The following is a 19,553-nucleotide window of genomic DNA, read 5'->3' on the forward strand; positions in this document are numbered from 1 at the left end:
ATGAAGAAAAATAGAAAGGGGTCATGGAAGAGAGGGTCATGCTAGGGAGGAGTGTTGATTGAGGGGTATTTTTAACAGCTGAAGGGACAGTGACTGATACAGATGAGAGCTTGATATCAGCTCTCAGTCTGCCATCACTCTCTTCTGTGATTTTAACTCTCTAAGCCTCCATTTCCTTCTCTAAAAATGAAACTAGTAACAAATGTTTTGCGGGGCTGAGTAAAAAAGACTAAGGGAAACAAGTGGGGGCTTTTTATCATCATGTCATGTCTAAATCTGTAGCTATCTCAACCTCCATGGGGTAGCACCATCCTGCTATGGGGCTTTAGAGTTAGGTAGACCTGGTAACAATTCTGGTCTTATCATTTGGGAGTTGTATGACTCCAGTCTTCTGAGTGCTTGTTACTGTGACACATGCCTCACAAGCTTTCCTTCTCACCGTGGAGATTACAGCTATATTTCTCTTTCATTCCATGAAGGAAACCTCAGCTTCCAAAGGCTAGCAGAAAGTGGATAGAGCTCCTGGTGGAGCACAAACAGCTGTTATAATGACAGAGATTCAGTCTTAGGATGCCCAGCAGCCTTGCATACTTACACCACTTCTAGGAGACAGAAACTGATGACCCAGAGTGCTCCTGTGGGAAGTATATGCACCCTGGTAACAAGTGTAGAGATGCTGTTATCAATTATTGATGTCTGCTGTGGCCACAGGATAAGAAAGCTTTGATTTGCAGGTCCTGACTGCTGTCTATAATTGCATACAAATTCTGAAGTCATTGGTGTCTAGTATTTTGTTCTCTTTGCAGATGTCCAATAGGTTTCATAATTAGCTGTTAACAACAGATAACTCTTTTACCATGGGTCTCTCTGAAATAAAGGGCTTTTCATGTATAGTTTTTTTGGCTGCCAAGAAGGTGAACCTAGACAGGTCTGTTCCTGAGGCTGATAAACTAAAAGAGACAGCTGTCAGAAAAGAATGTACAAAATCAGCAGCCAATGGTCCCAGGCCATTTTCTGAACGAGTAGATGGCATCCTTCCTCTGGCCAGCCCTCTGTCCTCTTCAGTCTCCATGGAGTTACCAAAAAGTATAAACTGGCTTCAGTTTATTTTAGTCAGTAAAGTAAAGGCATGCCCTTTATTGGGTTCCATCTAAATTGGTAACACCTGACTATTTCAAGCATTTTTAAAAGGTGAACTTCTTTTATCAGCAAACTCCTGGGTGAAGCAAAGCCTTCTTGATAAGAGAGACTTATTGTATGGTACAGTTCTTAGGAAGAGCTACATGTTCTAGACTGACAAACAACAGGAAGACATGCTATGCCCAATTCAAGGCTAGACTGCCCTGAGTTTTCACTGCTCTGGAGGATAGGTCTCTGATTGATAGGTTCTTTGTAGAGAGGATGTTTTCAAGTTAACAGGAGCCAGAGTTTCTCATCTAGTGAGGGCCTACAGTGGAGGATATGCCCTGGAGGTGGTGAGCTCCCTGTCTTTTGAGGGAGGTGGGCAGAGAACAACAGTAACTCTCATCAGCTTTGTTCCATGGAGCATCAGGGTTTGTAGTGGGTAGCTGTTCCAGCTTTGACCTGGAAATACTACCCACATTGAGGCTTCCGGCAACTGTCACACCTACCTATGGCCTGCTCCTGAGGCGGGGCCCAGACAGGAGCCCTTAAGACCCGAGATCCGGATGTACCGGCTTTCTTGGTTCCTGGTAATCCTGGATGTTGGATGGTAGACCAAACAGAGTTCTCCAGAGAACACCGCTGGGCTGCACTTCACCTTTCCTGGATCCTGTAACCTACCCCTTAACTTGTTGTAAGTGAAACCCCCAAATAAACCTCCATTTTAGCTAAGTGGAGTTGCCTTAATACTTCCACCAATAAGGGTTTGTTTCCTGGATATGCCTGAGGAATAGGTGGCTATGGAAGAGGGAGATAGATGGTAAGGTAAAGAATTCTCATCTCCATAGCCATGCATATTAGGAATCACTGCATTATATTGCATTATGTAGATGAATTCACTGGTTCCATAGACAGATGCCCAGACAAACTATTGGGCAGCAGTGGTTGTGTCTCACCAGCTGCTGTCATTCAATATTCTTGGTGGAGCCTCTTTTCTTCTAAATCTGACTGTTTTGTCATATAGCCAGTCCCTTGGCTGGAGGCTCTGCTCCTACCCAGTTTATTGCTACTAAGACAAACTCCTTGTGCTGGCTAGTTTTATATCAACTTGACACAAGGTAGAGTCATTTGAGATGAGGGAATTTCATTTGAGAAAGTGCCTTCATAAGATCAGGTTTTAGGTAAACCTGTAGGGCATTTTCTTAATTAGTGTTAGATGGGGAAGGGCTGCCACCTCTGGGCTAGTGGTTCTGGGTTCTGTAAGAAAGCAGGATGAGGAGGCCATGGGGAGCAAACCAGTAAGAAGCACCCCTCCATGGCCTCTGCATTAGCTCCTACCCTGAGGTTCCTACCCTACTTGAGTCCTACCCTGCTTTTGATAATGAACAGTGAATGATAAGGAAGTATAAGCCAAATATACTCTTTCCTCCCTAAGTTGCTTTACTAAGACATCCTTAACTATATTCTTGTTATTGTTCTCCTCTTCCTCTTCCTCCCCCCCCTCCTCCTCCTCATTATTATTATCAGGTTTCAGCATCAGGAAGAACCAAATGGCCCATACTTCCTGCTGTGAATCTCTTACTCAGGAGGATTGCCTGACCTACAGCAAAAGTGGCAACTTGTACGTACTCTTTATAGATAGATTTCTAAGGGACTCCACAGGTTTGTTTCTCAGCCATTCCCCCATTAGAAGTATTAATTAAACCTGATCCTAGTCAGGAAATGACAATCACCTTCAGACAAAAGTTAAATCCCAATGCATGCAGTGTTTCTGAAAGCAAGACCTTCTCTTTGGATGTTGTGCCAGGAAACACTCAGGAAGACATCCCTGTCCCCAATGATCAGATGGTAAATCCAGAGGCTAAGAGCATTTATGGGATTTTGCTGAGGTCATGTGTCTATTAAATGAAGGTTTCTAATCTCTAGATGTTTCACACACTCATCATCACCATCACTCACTACCACCACTGAAGAAACAGCTGAGCAGGCATGAAAATGGCATCCTTTATAACCTGTGTCTGCCTGTTCTCCACTGCTTCTTCCCATATAGTCCACACTGTAGACTCCACATTCCTACTTATGCAGCCTTCAGATCTAAGCTCCTGGTCACATATTGAGCTGCAGGCCTGCAATCCTAACACTTGGGGGAGCAGAAGGATCACATATTTAGTTCTAGTCTGGACTACAGAGTGAGCATGAGGCCAGTCTGGGAAAGCTAGCAAAACTTTCATCTTAAAATAAAATGAAAGCCAAACTTAGAAAAACAAAGAGATTAGGGGTGTAGTCATAGAGTGTCTGCCTATAATGCATGATACTTTAGGTTCAATTCCAAATATTGTGGGAAAATATATTTAAAAAAAAATCTTCCTTCAGTACATCTCTCTCACTGAAATTCTCTCTCTTAGTCAAGTGACTAAGTACACTCTTGCCCAGTGTACTCTCAAAGCACTACCACTATGCTGGCACTTGCCACCCTATAATACCTTCATGCCTGTCTGCATTCCCTAGGAGACAAGCACTGTGAAATCTTAAGAGCATCTTGTCCCATCGCTAGCCCTGTATCTGGCAACTCAGTGAGCATCTGCTGGGTAGAGGATTAAGTCTTGAGGCTTGTATTGTCTGCCATGGAACCCGTTCCCATCAGGGTCAAGTGAAGAGGATCTTGACTGCTTCCTTCAGACTCACAGCCATCTGTGCACTGTGTCAGCTCTGATGGCCTCTTCCTAGAGTTCAAAGCATCATCTTTGGACAGGACCCTGGATGTGACTCTGTTTGCCTTTGTTTTGACCTCACCCTTGCCCAGGTAGTGGACTTCCCATAGAGCTAGGCCACTAGGAGTGCCATGTCCACAGACTGTCTATCTCCGCATGTAGCCTCTGTCTCTGCTGGATGGTTCAGCCTGCAATTTAGCCAACAAAGTTATCTGTAAGGCAGGGTATAGGACCCTGCTGCCTTCATGAGTGCTAGCTATACCTTTTCCTCTGTCCTTAGAATCTACAAATCATTCCAGCTGAGCTCTATATTCCTGCTGCTCCTGGCCAAGTTCAACCCCATTATCCCCTATTTACCTGGACTAGAACATAGTCTCTAAATGGCTTTCCTGTTTCTAGTCTTGTCTCTTTTATTTTGTTCTCTGCATTGACTTCTCTCAAACGTAAATGTGACCATGCCTACAAAATCAATAGGCTCTAGCCCAAACTCCCAACCCAGCCAAAGCCCTTGTGCTGTAGCTTGCAGTATAAAATACTATCAAACAGAAGCCAACATCACACTGTTTTCTGCCCCTGCCTCTTCACTTGCCTGCCTTTCCTTTTACTTGGTGTTTTATTCTCTCTATAATTGTTTACTAGGTTCATTCTGTGAGCATTCATCATATGCCTGGTTCTGTTCTAGGAGTGGATTTGAGAGGAGAATGGTTCAAAGTCTCCAACCTAGACACCTTCCTTATATTTTGGGTGGTGGGGGGAAAAAACTAGGAAAAAAGCAGTCTATGTGATTGCAGATAGCAGTGAATTCTCTGATGGAAAGAAAATGAGATAGATCACAGAATTTGACTTAAGGGGTTACTCTGGGTCGCCATTTAAATGAGAAAATTTAAACATGCCAGGCAGAGACAACGTATTCTAGGTGGTGGAAAGCACACATATAAGACCAATGGGGGGTGTGGCTGGTACATGGCACTTGGTGGGGAGAGGCTGGGGTGCTCAATGCTTAGAGCAGGGCACCCTCAGGCCTGGAAAGCCTGTTCTCTCTGCTTCAGCAGGAGTTATTAAGTGGCAGCTTGCATATGGCTCAGCGTCTGATGTCCATATTAGGGCACTGCCAAGCCCTTGGACTATGGCTTGCATTTGCATATACATAATGAACAATCAAGCACAGTTCCAGGTTCTGAGAAGGGCAGAAAGTGACTGCTACATCCTCTGGATTCAGGGAAAGGAGGAGGCTGACAGGCTTTGAAGTACTTAAAGTTAACACTGAGAAATCAGGGATGCAGATGATGGGTAGACAGCCACAGCGGGAAAATGATGGAAAAGCGAGTTTACACTGGGCATTTGGGAGAAAACTCCAAGCAGGCACTCAACCATCAGTGGTGAGAACAAACTCTGATTTAAGCAAAGAGAAAAGCTAGGGGAAATGGGGTGAATGGAAACAGTCAGTGCTTCTCAGAGCCCGAGAGACTCAAGTGCTTTCTGGCTTCCCTTCTCTGCTGCCAGCAGTGAACTGTAGACACTGAGAAGGAGTCTAGGAGGACAAGGAGAAGAGCTGGAGCAAGTAGCAACTTCAGTGTGATTCCAAAGGTAGTAGTGGTATTGTGATCAGTTACTCCATCAAAGGCCAAGAAGGTCTCATGACCTTCCAAGGGGATTCTAAGACAGCTCAAAACATTTAAGATAGCAATAAAAGCCTTGCCAGTCTCAGAAGGAAATTCTAGATTCAGACACTTTGTCCTTAGTTTACAAAGGACTGTTTGTAAGCTCACATGTCCTTCCATCTGGTTATTATTACCTGCTGTGTCTTCTCTCTCCCAACCACTAGTCCCTACCCTGTTCTTCAAACTGGTCCTGCCTCTGTACCTTTGCACCAGGTACATTTTCTACCTGGAATGTATCTCCCTTGCTTGACTACACCTGGCTTTCTTGTCAGTCAGGTTTCAGTGTCAATGTTACCTCCTCATCTCAAGCTTGTTTCTCCCCAAAGAAAGAATCTCACTGGTCATTGCTATGTAGCACTGACTATTAGCTAATCATTTTTACTCATAGCTTGGGTAGTTATCTCCTGAGGGAGAGACCATTGTTCCTTCCTTCTTTCCTTCCATTGCCTGTCTTAACAGATTGATTTATTTTCATTTTAAATGTACGAGTGTTTGCCTACATATATGTATGTGTACCAACCACATGCCTATAGTGGCATAGAAGCCATAGGGGGGCATCAGATTCCTTGAAATTGGAGTTATATATGGTGATGAGCTGCCATGTGAGTGCTGGAAGCTGAATGCATCCTCTGGAAGTGCAGCCAGTACACTCAACCACTGAGCCATCTCACCAGTCCCTCTTCACCTGTCTCAGTGCTCAGAATGAGAGGAAACATGTGTTTCTATACTGAAGGAATAAAACAATTTCTTCTTTATCTGATAGTGAGGACACAAGAGACAAAGTAGCATGTATTTTCCTAGAATCTAATATACAGATGCTGAGCTGGGAAGCATACATGCCATTTCTTACTCATTTTGCAACAAAGCAAACGGAGATACAGAGACACAGGGTATCTCGTTTGAGGTCACATAGGTAGAAATGAAAAGGTCTGAACAAAAACTCCAGGAAAGAAGCTTTGCTTGCAGAGACTGATTGATGAGAGTTTCAGACTATGGAGAGACTGGGATGTTGACTGCACTTGAGGCTAACTACCTTATCTTGGGCTAGTTCTAGCTCTCCAGGACAGCCATTCCTTGCCTACCCCTAAGAAATAAGATCTTGTGACTAATAGATAAAAACCCTTCATAATCTATTAACTTAGCATATTACTAGCTTCCACCAACCCAAAAGCTAAGAGAGCATCTTCCCCCATCTTGCTGTACCTGCCTCTGAAGTACCCACCAGTATATTTTAAACTTGTCTTGATTTATGATTATTTTTGTTCTGCGAATTTATAAAACTTCATAAAACTGCTTCCACATTGGAACACGGAATTTGGGGTGACCTAAATCTGTGTTCTTGGGCCATGACACTAAAAATGGCTCAAGAATAAACTATATTTTATTCCCTTTAAGACGAGACCTGTGGTTTTTGTGTCAACAAAGGTAATATAGTTAAACTCAGGTCAGCTTGATTCTATTCTATTCTATTCTATGTTGCCTGTGGCTACCATGTTCTTTTCTTTTCTTTTTTTTGGTTTTTTGAGTCAGGGTTTCTCTGTGTAGCTTTGTACCTTTCCTGGATCTTGCTCTGTAGACCAGGCTGGCCTCGAACTCACAGAGATCCTCCTGCCTCTGCCTCCCAAGTGCTGGGATTAAAGGCATGCGCCACCACCGCCTGGCTAACTCTTTTCTTATATTCTTAAGAATTTAGTGTTGGTCATAGCTAGCATAATTGCTTGCTCTGTTACCATGGGCAACTTGCCTAATTTCTCTCCTTGAACTTTTCAATAGTAAAAGAAGGACTCAATGAACAAAAATGAGCTACAGCATATGAAAGAATAGGAAATAACAATAACAACAAAAACACCCAATATCTTCAGCTATTCCAGGAACTCTTCACTCAACACTTTCCTTGCCCAAACCAATAGGAAGGAGCCAGTACCTGTGGAAGTACCTAGGTTCCAACCAATGAATCATGTGTCCTATATGGATGCCTTCACTATCACAAACTTGGGAGTTTCCTGGCCATGAGGCAGACAATGCAAATCTGATGGCTTGTTCTGAAACTCACTTTGACCCATTCGCTGAGCTAATGTCTCCTTCCAAGTTCACATTGCTCCACAGGAAGTGACCAGATGATCTGACCATTGCTCTATTGGGTCATGGATTCCATGGTAGGTAAGGTGTGTCTGGACCTCAAGGTCCAGACCTGAGCTGACTGCAGAACCCAACAAGAACCCAAAACAGACAAATGAGAATGTGGCCAATCTCTCCCACTATCTGTTGAACACTCACATTTTCACTGTTGACATCAGTCTCGCTGGGGCAGCCAAACAGCTCCCGCCGTAGGAGGTTGCCATCATACTCCAGGAAAGTCAGGTAGAGGTTGCGGAAGAATTCCACATGTTTGTTCTTCACTCGGAGCTTCTTAGGGGAGTTCCAGTGGATGACCTGAAGGGTGGCAAAGAGGCTGTCAGATTGCGAGGGCCACACAACACAGACTGGATGAAGTATGATCCCTGTGTCTGTAGTTCACTCACTCACTCATTCATCTACATTTTTGGCAGAGTGGTAGGGAACCAGTGCTAGTAATGGATCAAATCTTGCCTCTGTTCTAAGCTGTCACTTAATCGTGGGGAAGTTCCCTTATTCTCTGTGTCACAGGAGCATCCACAGTTCCTGCATGTGCCGTTACTAGACTTTCATCTCTGGGATCCTCCAGCTCTGCAATGCAGAGGCTGGGACCCTTCGACCAGAAACTGCTTGGTGATGCAGACTGTTTAGGAGAAGGACACTTGGGGCCTAGGAGTGGCAAACATAGCTCCTCCCTGGAGGTTCCTGGTACTGAGAACATCACTTGGCCTCCTTCTCCATCACCATTGGTACTTCCTTCCTTTCAGAAATCCATGTCACAGATTTCTCAACACTCACAATAAGCTCCATGGTCCCTGCTTCTCTGTCCAGAGCAGCTGCCTCTGACATTGGTGCCCTCAAGGGTATGAGTTTGAATTTTTCCACTTCTTCTCTCTGCTCCTCAAGGACCACATTGTTAACTGTCTCCTGCAATTTCTAACTTAAGTTTTATTTCAGGGCCACATCTATATTTTATGCCTGGTTACCACTACTAAACAGTAAACTCCCTGTTTAAAAGTGTGGTCATTGTCTTATGCCAAAATTGAGTGAGTCTCATAGAACTGCTATAATAGTAAACACATGAATGTGCAAATCTGGCATTGGGTAAGCACTCACAAAAATGTTGGGTTCCTTAGCATCTTCAGTTTGCCAGATTGAGAGATGTCTTAAGGCACATGACCCTGGGAACTGCCCATAGAATATTCATGGCCCACCAATAGGTAGTTAGAAGGCACAGTGAAGGGAAAAGCATGGAAGAGAGATATCTCTGAAATATCCAATAGAAGCATGATGGAAAATGCCTATGTTGGGGCTCAGAGGAGAGGAACATGGTTCCTGGGAGAGATGAGCTAATGTGAGGCATGTGGTCATGTTGAAGCATGGGGTGGGGCATGGAAGAAACCCAGCTGGGCTGATCTCCTACACCTGAGAAGCCAACATTTGGAACTCAGATCTTGGCCACTACAGGTTCTTAAGAGAGAGCAAAATGACAGACTAGGTTTTAGGGCCATCACTGTGTGTAAAGATGTGCCTGGTAAGGTGAGCAGAGCAAAATCAAAGCTGGGAACATTGCTGTGATTTCCAGATGAGAACTAAGGCATAGGGCATATATTTTCTGACTTGCTTGAAAAGAAAAAATAAAAAAGGGAAAATTGAGAAAAGTGAATATTTAGAGTATAATAAGCCCTAAAATTATTCTAAATACTTGATTGTTAATATTTATTTGTATTTATTTGTTTTTATAAGTAGCTCTTACTACTTATAAGTTATGTTGTGACTACTAGCAATGAATAATTTGAAATTTTTTTAAATAAAAAAAGTCCATGGGGCATCACTGTGATAGGTACCCCGTCCAGGAAGGGAAGGCAGGCTCCAGAAGATTGTTTTCCCATGGTTTCACAAAATTGTGCTTGGCACCTTGTGACTCACCTCAGAGGCTTGACTAACCACTATGTTTTGCTGTCTCAGAGCTGGATATGGAGCCTAGCAAAGGAAGCAAGGGCTGCAGAGGTCCTATAAGGATGAAGTTACTGATGGGTAAAGGTGTCTGCAGATGTCAACAGGAGGGCTAAAGAAGATAGAGAGGATGGGCTCAGGAGGAGTTAATATGCTAAAGGACAGCAGAATCGGGGAAGGCCTGGCTCCAAAGGGGCTGCTCCACTGGTGATAGCCACCATCACTGGTCACATTCCCAGTGTTTACAGAAGATGCCAAGAAAGACCAATCCTCAGCTTGGAGTAAGAATAAGAACTAGACCCACAGGAGTCTCTGAGGGACACCTGTAAGGAGAAGAGGGAGCCTGTGCTGAGTGCTACAATGTGTCTGTGTAATAGAGCTGTCTCTTAAGGGCTCATCAACAGGTTTGCATTTGCTGGTGCTGTATTTTAAAAGCATTTCCCAAAGTCTATCTGTTAACAGCTTAAGACACAGGCTCTTTAAGAGGGAATTAAAGTAGGAGGGCAAATGCCTTTATGGAGGGGTGGACATCTGATAAAGGAGTTTGCCTCCTTCCTCCCTTTTTCTGTCTACTACATTTCTGCCTCTTCCCTGGATTGATGAAGCATGATGGCCTTGGCACGAGGCAGGTACCTCAACCTTGGGCTACCAAGGTTTTTGAATAGTAGAAAATGGATCTCCAATAAAGCCCCTAGTCTTAGGTACACTGTTATATAAGCATTAAACAAATAGGACAATTGACTCTCTAGACTCCCTCAATCACTCTAACAAGAGACAGAGAGGGTTAACCAGTTGAAGGCACCTCCCCAAGGCATCTGGTTAGTGAAGGTAGGAATGCCAAGCCTTCCTTCTTCACTCCAGAGAACAGGAGAAGCTAGGTTGTTACAACTTCATTTTCCTTGCTTTGATGGCAGAAGAAAAAAGACAGCTCCAACTTTCTCTTCTGTAGTCCCCAGTACCCTCACTCTTGGGGTGTAAAAGAGTATTATCATTAGATAATGGGGCCTATATGCTCCTATTCATCCAGAATCATGTTAAAATTCACCTAATCTCCAAAATAATGGCATTAGGAGACAGGGCCTTTGAGGTACTTAGGTTATGGAAGGCAGCAGGGTCTTTATCTAAGAGACCCAAGGGCAGCCTCAACTCTACCATATGCAGACACATCCAGAAAGTACTATCTATGAACCAGGAAGTGGGACCTTACCAGACGCTGGATCTCCCCCATCTTAGACCTTGGAAGTCTCCAGAACGAAGACAAATAAATGTTGCTTGGTTGTAAACTGCCCAATGATTTTGAGCACAGAAAGGCATTGCAGCTCAGCTACTTCCTGGTTTCCTCTGTAGGCTGAGGTCTGACCATAGAAAGTCTGTATCAGGGTCCAGAGCTTGTTCTTTGGACACAGGCCAAGATAGCCTGGCTCCTTCTGTCCTTTCCTTTGACGGTGTTTATTGGTGACTTCCTTTGACTCTGGCTGTATACTACTCAACAAAGTGTTTCTCCCCCTCTTTCATGCCACTGTTGGATAATAGGAAGTGTGTATGATTTAAGCTGCATTTCCTGACTTCCACCCATAACTGGAAATAGTACAGCCACAAGTACTATGGCCCTCAGCTTGGCTGCAGTCTGTTTTTGACTGCAATAGCTATTACCATCAACTCCATTCCTTTCCTGAAACCTAAGTTTCCTTAAGTGCAGGACGAGGACCAGTGAGCCCGACAAAGAAGTTCACAGGGTTGACCCAATGCCTTTCACAGACAGTGAATCTGAGGTTGAGACTGGCCCAAGATCGCCAAGCTAATCAATGGTTAGAAAACAAAACAAGTGTGCTTTGATCAGGTGTTTTGCTCTAATGTATTTTCTTAGGACTACATCATTCATTCATTCATTCAACATATATCAAAATCAGCTGTGATTTTGTGTCAAGCACTGGTTGAGGGGCTGTGAATGAAAAGCTGTATATACAATTTTATACATCTGTCTAGAAGTTAGAATTCGGAGAAAGAGATGAATATCGAATTATCATCCATTCTAACTTACAAGCATGACATGTGACTTCAAAGAGAGTTTTAATGACCCCTCCCCACAGAGCTACTTTGATAAGAAACTAGAGACAGAGTGGCATAGCAAGCTATGGGTTACTGTTCCTCTACTAAGCCACATTCATGACTGTAAAATACTGACTCATGGTTCAGTTGCTGATGTTTTTAATCATGGCTCTCTGCTTGGTGAAGAATGACATTTCTTGGCCTCTTGAAGGATAGAATCACCTATCACTGCTGGCTTGAAGGCTGCAACATCTGAGACTGAGATTGAAGAATATGACCCAAATAGGTTTTTGTGTTAAGCTGGTGAACAGAGTTGTTTGGATCGGCAAGGTCTGTGATGAGAACCTGCCATAACTCATTCTCATTTCTGAGGTACATTAACATTGCAGTCATAATAATACTGATAATGATAATGATTATAATAGTTTGCTGTTCACATGATTCAATACTTGCTGTGTGCCAAACACTTCACTTGTTATAACTCATTTGTTCTTATATACCTATAAAAGACAACTGACATTCTTATCATGCTCTGTGTGTCAACTTGACAGGATCTAGAATCATATAGGAGACAATTCTCTGAACATGCCAGTGAGAATTAACTGAAGTGGGAAGACCTACCCTGGAGTCCAGGATTGAGTAAAATGGAAAAGGGAGCTAAGCACCAGTATTATCCATCTCTGCTTCCTGACTGCAGATACAATGTGACCAACTGCCTTATACTCCTGCCACTACACCTTCTTTGCCATGGAGACAAAATAAATTTCTCCTTTCTTAAGTAACTTGTCAGATATTTTTGTCACACTAATGAGAAAAGTAACTAACATATATCCCATTCAGGTATGGAAATTTAGATAATTGTTCTTCCCTATCTGGTCAGAAATCAGGATAGGCAACATTGGAATTCAAGTAGAGAGAGAAACAAGGAATGTCTGCTCTTTATTCCCCTTTATCTGCAATTGTGAAATCTTTTTCTTTCTAGAAATGAACATTATATTTACAGAAGATGAGGGGGCTAGAGGTGAAACTTTCCTACCCTTGGGGTAGACCTGGGCTTGCAAGTAACTGAGGACTTCTTGATACACTAGTTGAGCCTTCTGCCCACAGGAAGAAGGTGGCTCACAGCTATACTCCTTACCAGCCAGTAAGCTTGTTGCCACTGGCTCACACTTACAATTCCCACCCAGTCTTCAACCAATATGCATCCTGGTGTTTTTTCACCTTATTTCTCATGACTTTGTGACTTTTCAAATAATTGTCTCTCCTAAGAATATCCTTCTTTCTCCTGTATTATGTGTCTGTCTGTTGTCTTTCAAGAGTTAGCCTAGGTGCATTCTTCTGTAAGACTTTCTGTGAGTATTCCTGGCAGAGGGTTGCCTCATAGCATGTCTCCCTCTCTATTCCATTCTCCATTCCTTATAGAACACAATGCTCTAGATACTGTGAAAAGATAATGAGCCATTTAAGATTTAAGATAATTATGGCTGATCCCAGACTTTGATTTCCTGAACACTCTTGCAGCTATGAGTGTACATAAGACCCACTATCGCTTACTTGGTTATATGTGGAAGCATTTGTTCTCCTAAAGGTTAAGATTAAAGTGGTGATATCTTCCCATTCTACCCACTTTCTGTCAGGAACAGAAATGTAATACCTGGAACTATGACAGTTAATCTATGACCATGATGGACAGGCCAACACAAGGCTGATCTTTGAACCAATGTCTACAACTGCATGCTCCATAACTTTTAAGGGAAAACTCCAATTCTTCATTTTAAACCACTGCAAATTCAGCTTTCTGATTATTATTATGAGCTTTCATAAGCAACACTGGAGACAGATGCTGGTCCTTTCTCAGTGTTCCACATATTTGCGGTTTACTCTATTGGAGAACTTGTTGCATGCTCCTATAATTATTTATTTACATGCCTGCACCTGGCAGTGCTAGAAAGTGAACATCTACACTAGCAGGGAACATAACTTATTCTTCTCAATTGCCACAGACCCTGGGATAGTTAGTATTCAATAGCTGGCCTTTGGTTTGAGAATGGAAATCATGGTGGTGACATTCTCAATAATCTGCACATGCTGTATGTCTACAGTAAGTGAGTTATAAAAGCCCCATCAATGTAGGCTTTAGAATGCAGAAACACAGCCCCCTTTTCATTGTCTGAGGGCCAACTAGCTTGTCATCTTTTTTTTTCTGTGAAGCAGTTTAAACTCCCTCTGTTACCTACTTGCTAGCATTTGAAAGAGAAGGGCAATATTTTCACAAGTCCTTTCTTCTTGTCATATTCAGGATTAAGATTCATGGTAGAAGTGTGAGAGTGAATTGGCCTACATACCAGACACAGTCCACTCTCATCTGCTGTGTGAACTGCACCAACATGTCAAATGTCATTGATACAGCTCATCTGCAACTGGGACTAACTTAAACTCCCTTGTAGATCTGTAGTCTAGGTCAGGAGTGCTGTAGTGATGGACATGGTGATGATGAATTTTAGATCACGTGGTGGTATGCATGAAGGATTACCTAGAGATATAGCAAGTGCTTATTTCTAGTGTGTCTGTTTCTAGAGGAGAGTGGCATATGAGCTGGCTGACTGGGTGGTTAAGACCCATCCTCAGTATGGATGACACCATCCAGTTAGCTCTGGGCCTCCCCTCTCCTGGAGTTGTGATACCATTTTCTTTTCTTTCTCTTCAAATTTAGAACTTCAGGCTCTTTGACATTGAGATGCTAGGGCTTTTGCCAGGAAACTTGTGTTCTTGGATCATTGGTCTCTAACTGAGAGTTACACTATCAGCTTATTTGGTACTAAGGGCATCCAACTTGACCTGAGCCATGCCACCAGCATCACAGGTTGACTACCTTACATGTAGCCTATTGTCATTCTCAGTCTTCATAAAGGTTGTAAGCCAGTCCCCCGATTCTTTCTTCCTTTTGGTTTTGTGTCTTTGAAGGACTCACACAAAGACATGCTGCATGTGTGCAGTCACAAAGTAAATCTGGTTGAGACTTTCCAGTACGATGGCCTAATGAGAATGGTCTCTTTATGGAGGAAGGAGGAATTAGTGGCCACTGGACATGGGAACAGCAGGATAGACCATACAGCTCAGAGAAGCTAGGCTGGGGCTTCCATAAGGCTAAGTCTCACAGACAGATCAGCTGAGAAGCTGTTCAGGAAGACAGACACTTCTGATAGAGATTAACATAACAGGCAGGAGCCCAGATGCTCATCAGCAGATGAAAGGAAAATGAAAGTAAGACACACACACACACACACACACACACACACACACACACACACACACGAGTATTAATCTGCTATAATGAAGAATGAAATTATGTCACTTTCAGGAAAACGAGTGAAACTGGAGATTATCACAGTAAATGAAATAAGCCAAACGCAGGAAAACATCACTGCTTTCTCTAAAATGCAGAATCTACACCTGCATTTAGAAAAAAAAGAGTATGTATGCCCTCAGAACAGACTTTGGGAGTTGAAGAGGATGAGCAAGGATAAAGGATAAGAGAGGGTAATGAGTGGAGGATATGAGCAAAGTACATTGATATATGAAGGGACTCTAGCTAGCCCTAGCAAGGCAAACATGGCTCTGGCAGGCCTTGCCCTTCTCCCTCATTCCCTCTGCCTTGCTAAAAAACAGCCACCAAGTATATTCCCTTATTTGGCCACTTCCTCCTCCTGAGGCTTACTACCAAGGTTCAGCTATTGAAATACTGAAGACCAGCAATCAAAAACCTACTTTGGCTCACCTAATTAACATGCCCAACTAAAATTAAACACCTCATCCTAACAAGGGGTTTCTCCTTTTACCTTTATAAACTGCCATTTTCAGATGGGCTATATCTGTCTCCTCTCTAGCCAGAGGCAGTCTTTCGTCCTCACCCCACCCCCCACCCCCAACCACAGACAAATACCTCTTTCCCCTCTCCATTGTTCCCTTCCCTACTCTCCTGTCCTTTATCTCCTGTCTTTGTTTCTTGTCCCCCCCCCCTTGTCCTTCTGTAGCAAATAAATCATTTGTGATGACAACTTAGTCTTGGGGTGTTTTGAGCTGATATCTATCCTTTCAATATATATGTATTAAAATGTTACAACAAAACCCATTATTTTGTAGTCTACTAAAAAAAATGGAAAAGTAGCTTCCAATTGACAGAAAAAGTGTGTATGTGTCGGGGAGCACTGAGCAAGAGTGCTAATAATCAGAAGTGAGTCCTTGAGCAAAAAAGAACTTGGTTCAGATTTTTCTCTACTTCTTTTTGACTCTTAATATACTTAACCTTTTATTTACCAATATACTGAAAGGAAATATACTGGCTGCAGATGATGGATGAGACAAAAGGTGTTAGCAGCAATTTAGTAGTTGATTTTATTATTGGGTGACATGATGCCCAAATATGCTGTGGGATGGTCTGCTGTGGGATGGTCTGTATGTCAAATGTGTTGCTGATTGGTCAATAAATAAATCACTGATTGGCCAGTGGCCAGGCAGGAAGTATAGGCGGGACTAACAGAGAGGAGAATTGAGAGAACAGGAAGCTGGGTGAGGGAGACAATGCCAGCCGCCACCATGACAAGCCGCATGTGAAGATGCCGGTAAGCCACGAGCCATGTGGCAAGGTATAGATGAATAGAAATGGAATAATTTAAGCTGTAAGAACAGTTAACAAGAAGCCTGCCACGGCCATACAGTTTGTAACCAATATAAGTCTCTGTGTTTACTTGGTTGGGTCTGAGTGGCTGTGGGACTGGCGGGTGAGAGAGATTTGCCCTGACTGTGGGCCAGGCAGGAAAACTCTAGCTACAAATGGCGCCCAACGTGGGGCAAGAGTTTCCACCTAAAACCTGAGTAAAAAGATTCTAAAACAAAGCTAAAAACAGCTCCTAGTTGTCTCTTTCAAGCTAGCGGCAGCCTGCGTGTTTGAGCTACTATGGCGGGTTCCTGGCGTGCATGCTGGACCTACAGTATGGTGGGACTGAGGCCTTTGCAAGAGGCACATTAAGCTGTGTGGTAGATTTAGCCTTTGCTAGTATAAAACAAAAAAAGAGGTTTCTGGGCTACACGCTGCTTTGATAGAAGCATAGACCCACTATTTCTGAGAGTTGATGGCTCCCAGAGCTGGCGAAAAACATACCGCCGCCATGTTGGGAAGCTGAAGTGGGTGGAGCCAGCAGCCATAGCACCAGTGCCGTTTCAGGCTTAGAAGGCTACAGTTTAAAACAATAGGCTCAAGCTAATATAAAAAAATAAGCCACGTAAAGATGACTACCACACAGAGAATCTGGATTATGTTCTCTTTAATATTCGTAACTGAAGAAAAACATTTGATTACAAAAGCTGTTGTTATGCCAAAATGTATATTTTAAAGGTACCTTGACTTCAAAATTTGGATGTAAGGATATGTTGCTTTGGAAAGGAGGCTCTGCTTTTGTTTCCACAGAAAGCCAGAGGCTATGAATTTGTTCCAGATTAAGATACATCAGGTTTGAACAGCCAAGACCACCTGAAAGGTCTCCGATGACACCATGGTCCAGATGATCCAACATCCAGAACCGTTTCAAGGCAACTGGCTCAGACGATATACCCTCATGGACTACTCCATAATCCTAAAATATTCTTTGTGTCCCCATAAGTTACAGCGCCCCCTCCAGCAGGAAGTAGTAAGAGAAGCTATGCCCAAATTCCCAAATATACCAAGCTGACTTTGGAGATGTGTAAAGGTTAAAACCTTCCTTTTTAAGAAAAGAAAAGGGGAAGTGCTGTGGGATGGTCTGTATGTCAAATGTGTTGCTGATTGGTCAATAAATAAATCACTGATTGGCCAGTGGCCAGGCAGGAAGTATAGGTGGGACTAACAGAGAGGAGAATTGAGAGAATAGGAAGCTAGGTGAGGGAGACAATGCCAGCCGCCACCATGACAAGCCGCATGTGAAGATGCCGGTAAGCCACAAGCCATGTGGCAAGGTATAGATGAATAGAAATGGAATAATTTAAGCTGTAAGAACAGTTAACAAGAAGCCTGCCACGGCCATACAGTTTGTAACCAATATAAGTCTCTGTGTTTACTTGGTTGGGTCTGAGTGGCTGTGGGACTGGCGGGTGAGAGAGATTTGCCCTGACCGTGGGCCAGGCAGGAAAACTCTAGCTACAATGGTCTGTATATCAAGTGTGTTTCTGATTGGTCAATAAATAAATCACTGATTGGCCAGTGGCCAGGCAGGAAGTATAGGCGGGACAAGGAGGAGAATAAAGCTGGGAAGTGGAAGGCTGAGTCAGAGACAATGCCAGCCGCCATGATGACAAACAGCATGTGAAGATGCTTGTAAGCCTCGAGCCATGTGGCAAGGTATAGATTTATGGAAATGGATTAATTTAAGCTGTAAGAACAGTTAGCAAGAAGCCTGCCACGGCCATACAGTTTGTAAGCAATATAAGTCTCTGTGTTTACTTGTTTGGGTCTGAGCAGCTGTGGGAATGGCAGTTGAGAGAGATTTGTCCTGACTGTGGGCCAGGCACGAAAACTCTAGCTGCATAAATACTTAGCTATACATTATTTGTGGGTATGTGAATGTTTCCAGATGTCCCCATCATTTAAGTCAGTGGACCTTATCAGCGGATGTCCCTCTCCTATGTGATGAGCATCTTCTAATCCACTGAGGATATGGATAGAACAAAAGGAAAAGAGGCAGAAGAATTTGCCTTCCCTTTTCTGCTTGCTTGGACTGGTGCACCCTTCTCCTGCTTGCAGACTGAGGGTTATGCAATCATCTTTCCTGGTTCTGAGCTTTGCGATTTGGACTGAATTATCCCACCAGCCTTCTTGGTTCTCCAGGAACGAGACTATGGTCTCTCCAGGTCTTGAGAGCTTCTATAATCTCAGAGGCTGATTCTATGCAAGAAAAGGCTGAGGTAGATACAGGTAAAGACATAACTATTGGATTTTGTTCTCTAGAGAACTTGTCCTCATTCTGATACCAACATGGATAGAACCATATCTTTAGTTATATGCTTTGTAACATTTATAACATTATAACATGGTACTTAGTTTGTCTTTCTACTTTTTAATTTTCTTTTTTTGAGACAGGATCTCATTGCAGCACAGTCTTGCCTTGAACTACCTGTGTAGCCAAGGATGACCTTAAAATTTTGATTCTTTTACCATTACCTCCTGAGTGCTGGTGTATGTATGTATGTATGTATGTATGTATGTATGTATGTATACACATGTACTCACGACTTTTGTTTGTTTGTTTTAATGTGGTGCTAGGGACTGAACCGAGATTTTTTTGGATGCTAGGCAAGCACTCTTCCAACTCAGCTATATCCCCAATCTATTGTTCTATGTTTTATACACTGAAGTCTTCCCTAAAACACTCACTGCTCTCATGGTTTGGGGACATAGTAAAGCAAAACAAGGGTCACATGAGTATAAGAACCAAAAAAATGGATTTGATGTTTGATGACTGGATTGATTCTAAAGAACCAGTATGCCGGTAGTATACGAAGTGTGAATACTCAGACAAATTAGGACTTAGTGGGAGACCATGTGGCACAGCATGAGATCACATCATGCTACTTGGAGCTGTGCACAGCATAAAACGTATTTCTGAGATTTTTCTATTTGATATTTTTGAACCATGGTGAACAAATTTTATAGCCATATTTATTGTTCTCCACCATGGAGCAAGGGGGAGATGTTTGTTGCATACATGGGCTATACATACTCTACTATGATATTCCATACTAGCTAAAATGATTCTGTGAAACAGCCTGGACTTTTGAGTCTTGGAATACAAGACTGGATTATGTCCAACTTTATGTACAAAGTGAGGCCCGATCAAGGTCTGTGAGTTTGCTCCAGTGCTTTAATCTCTCCACCTCATTTTTTCTTGCTTTTCAGTCTTAGCAATCA

The 19,553-nt window shown here is 43.0% G+C and overlaps 1 protein-coding gene across 3 annotated transcripts in view; it reads right to left on the minus strand.

Annotated features, from left to right (window-relative positions):
• Large1 (LARGE xylosyl- and glucuronyltransferase 1) overlaps positions 1 to 19,553 on the minus strand; it is a 535,843-nt gene that overhangs the window by 50,751 nt on the left and 465,539 nt on the right. For all 3 annotated transcript variants that reach the window (XM_059264258.1, XM_059264259.1, XM_059264260.1), the window contains exon 10: positions 7,772 to 7,927. In XM_059264258.1, the coding sequence (XP_059120241.1) occupies positions 7,772 to 7,927 (156 nt within the window). The remainder of the gene's footprint in view (positions 1 to 7,771; positions 7,928 to 19,553) is intronic.

Source organism: Peromyscus eremicus, chromosome 5 (assembly GCF_949786415.1).
Source record: "Peromyscus eremicus chromosome 5, PerEre_H2_v1, whole genome shotgun sequence".
Taxonomy (NCBI): Eukaryota; Metazoa; Chordata; class Mammalia; order Rodentia; family Cricetidae; genus Peromyscus; species Peromyscus eremicus.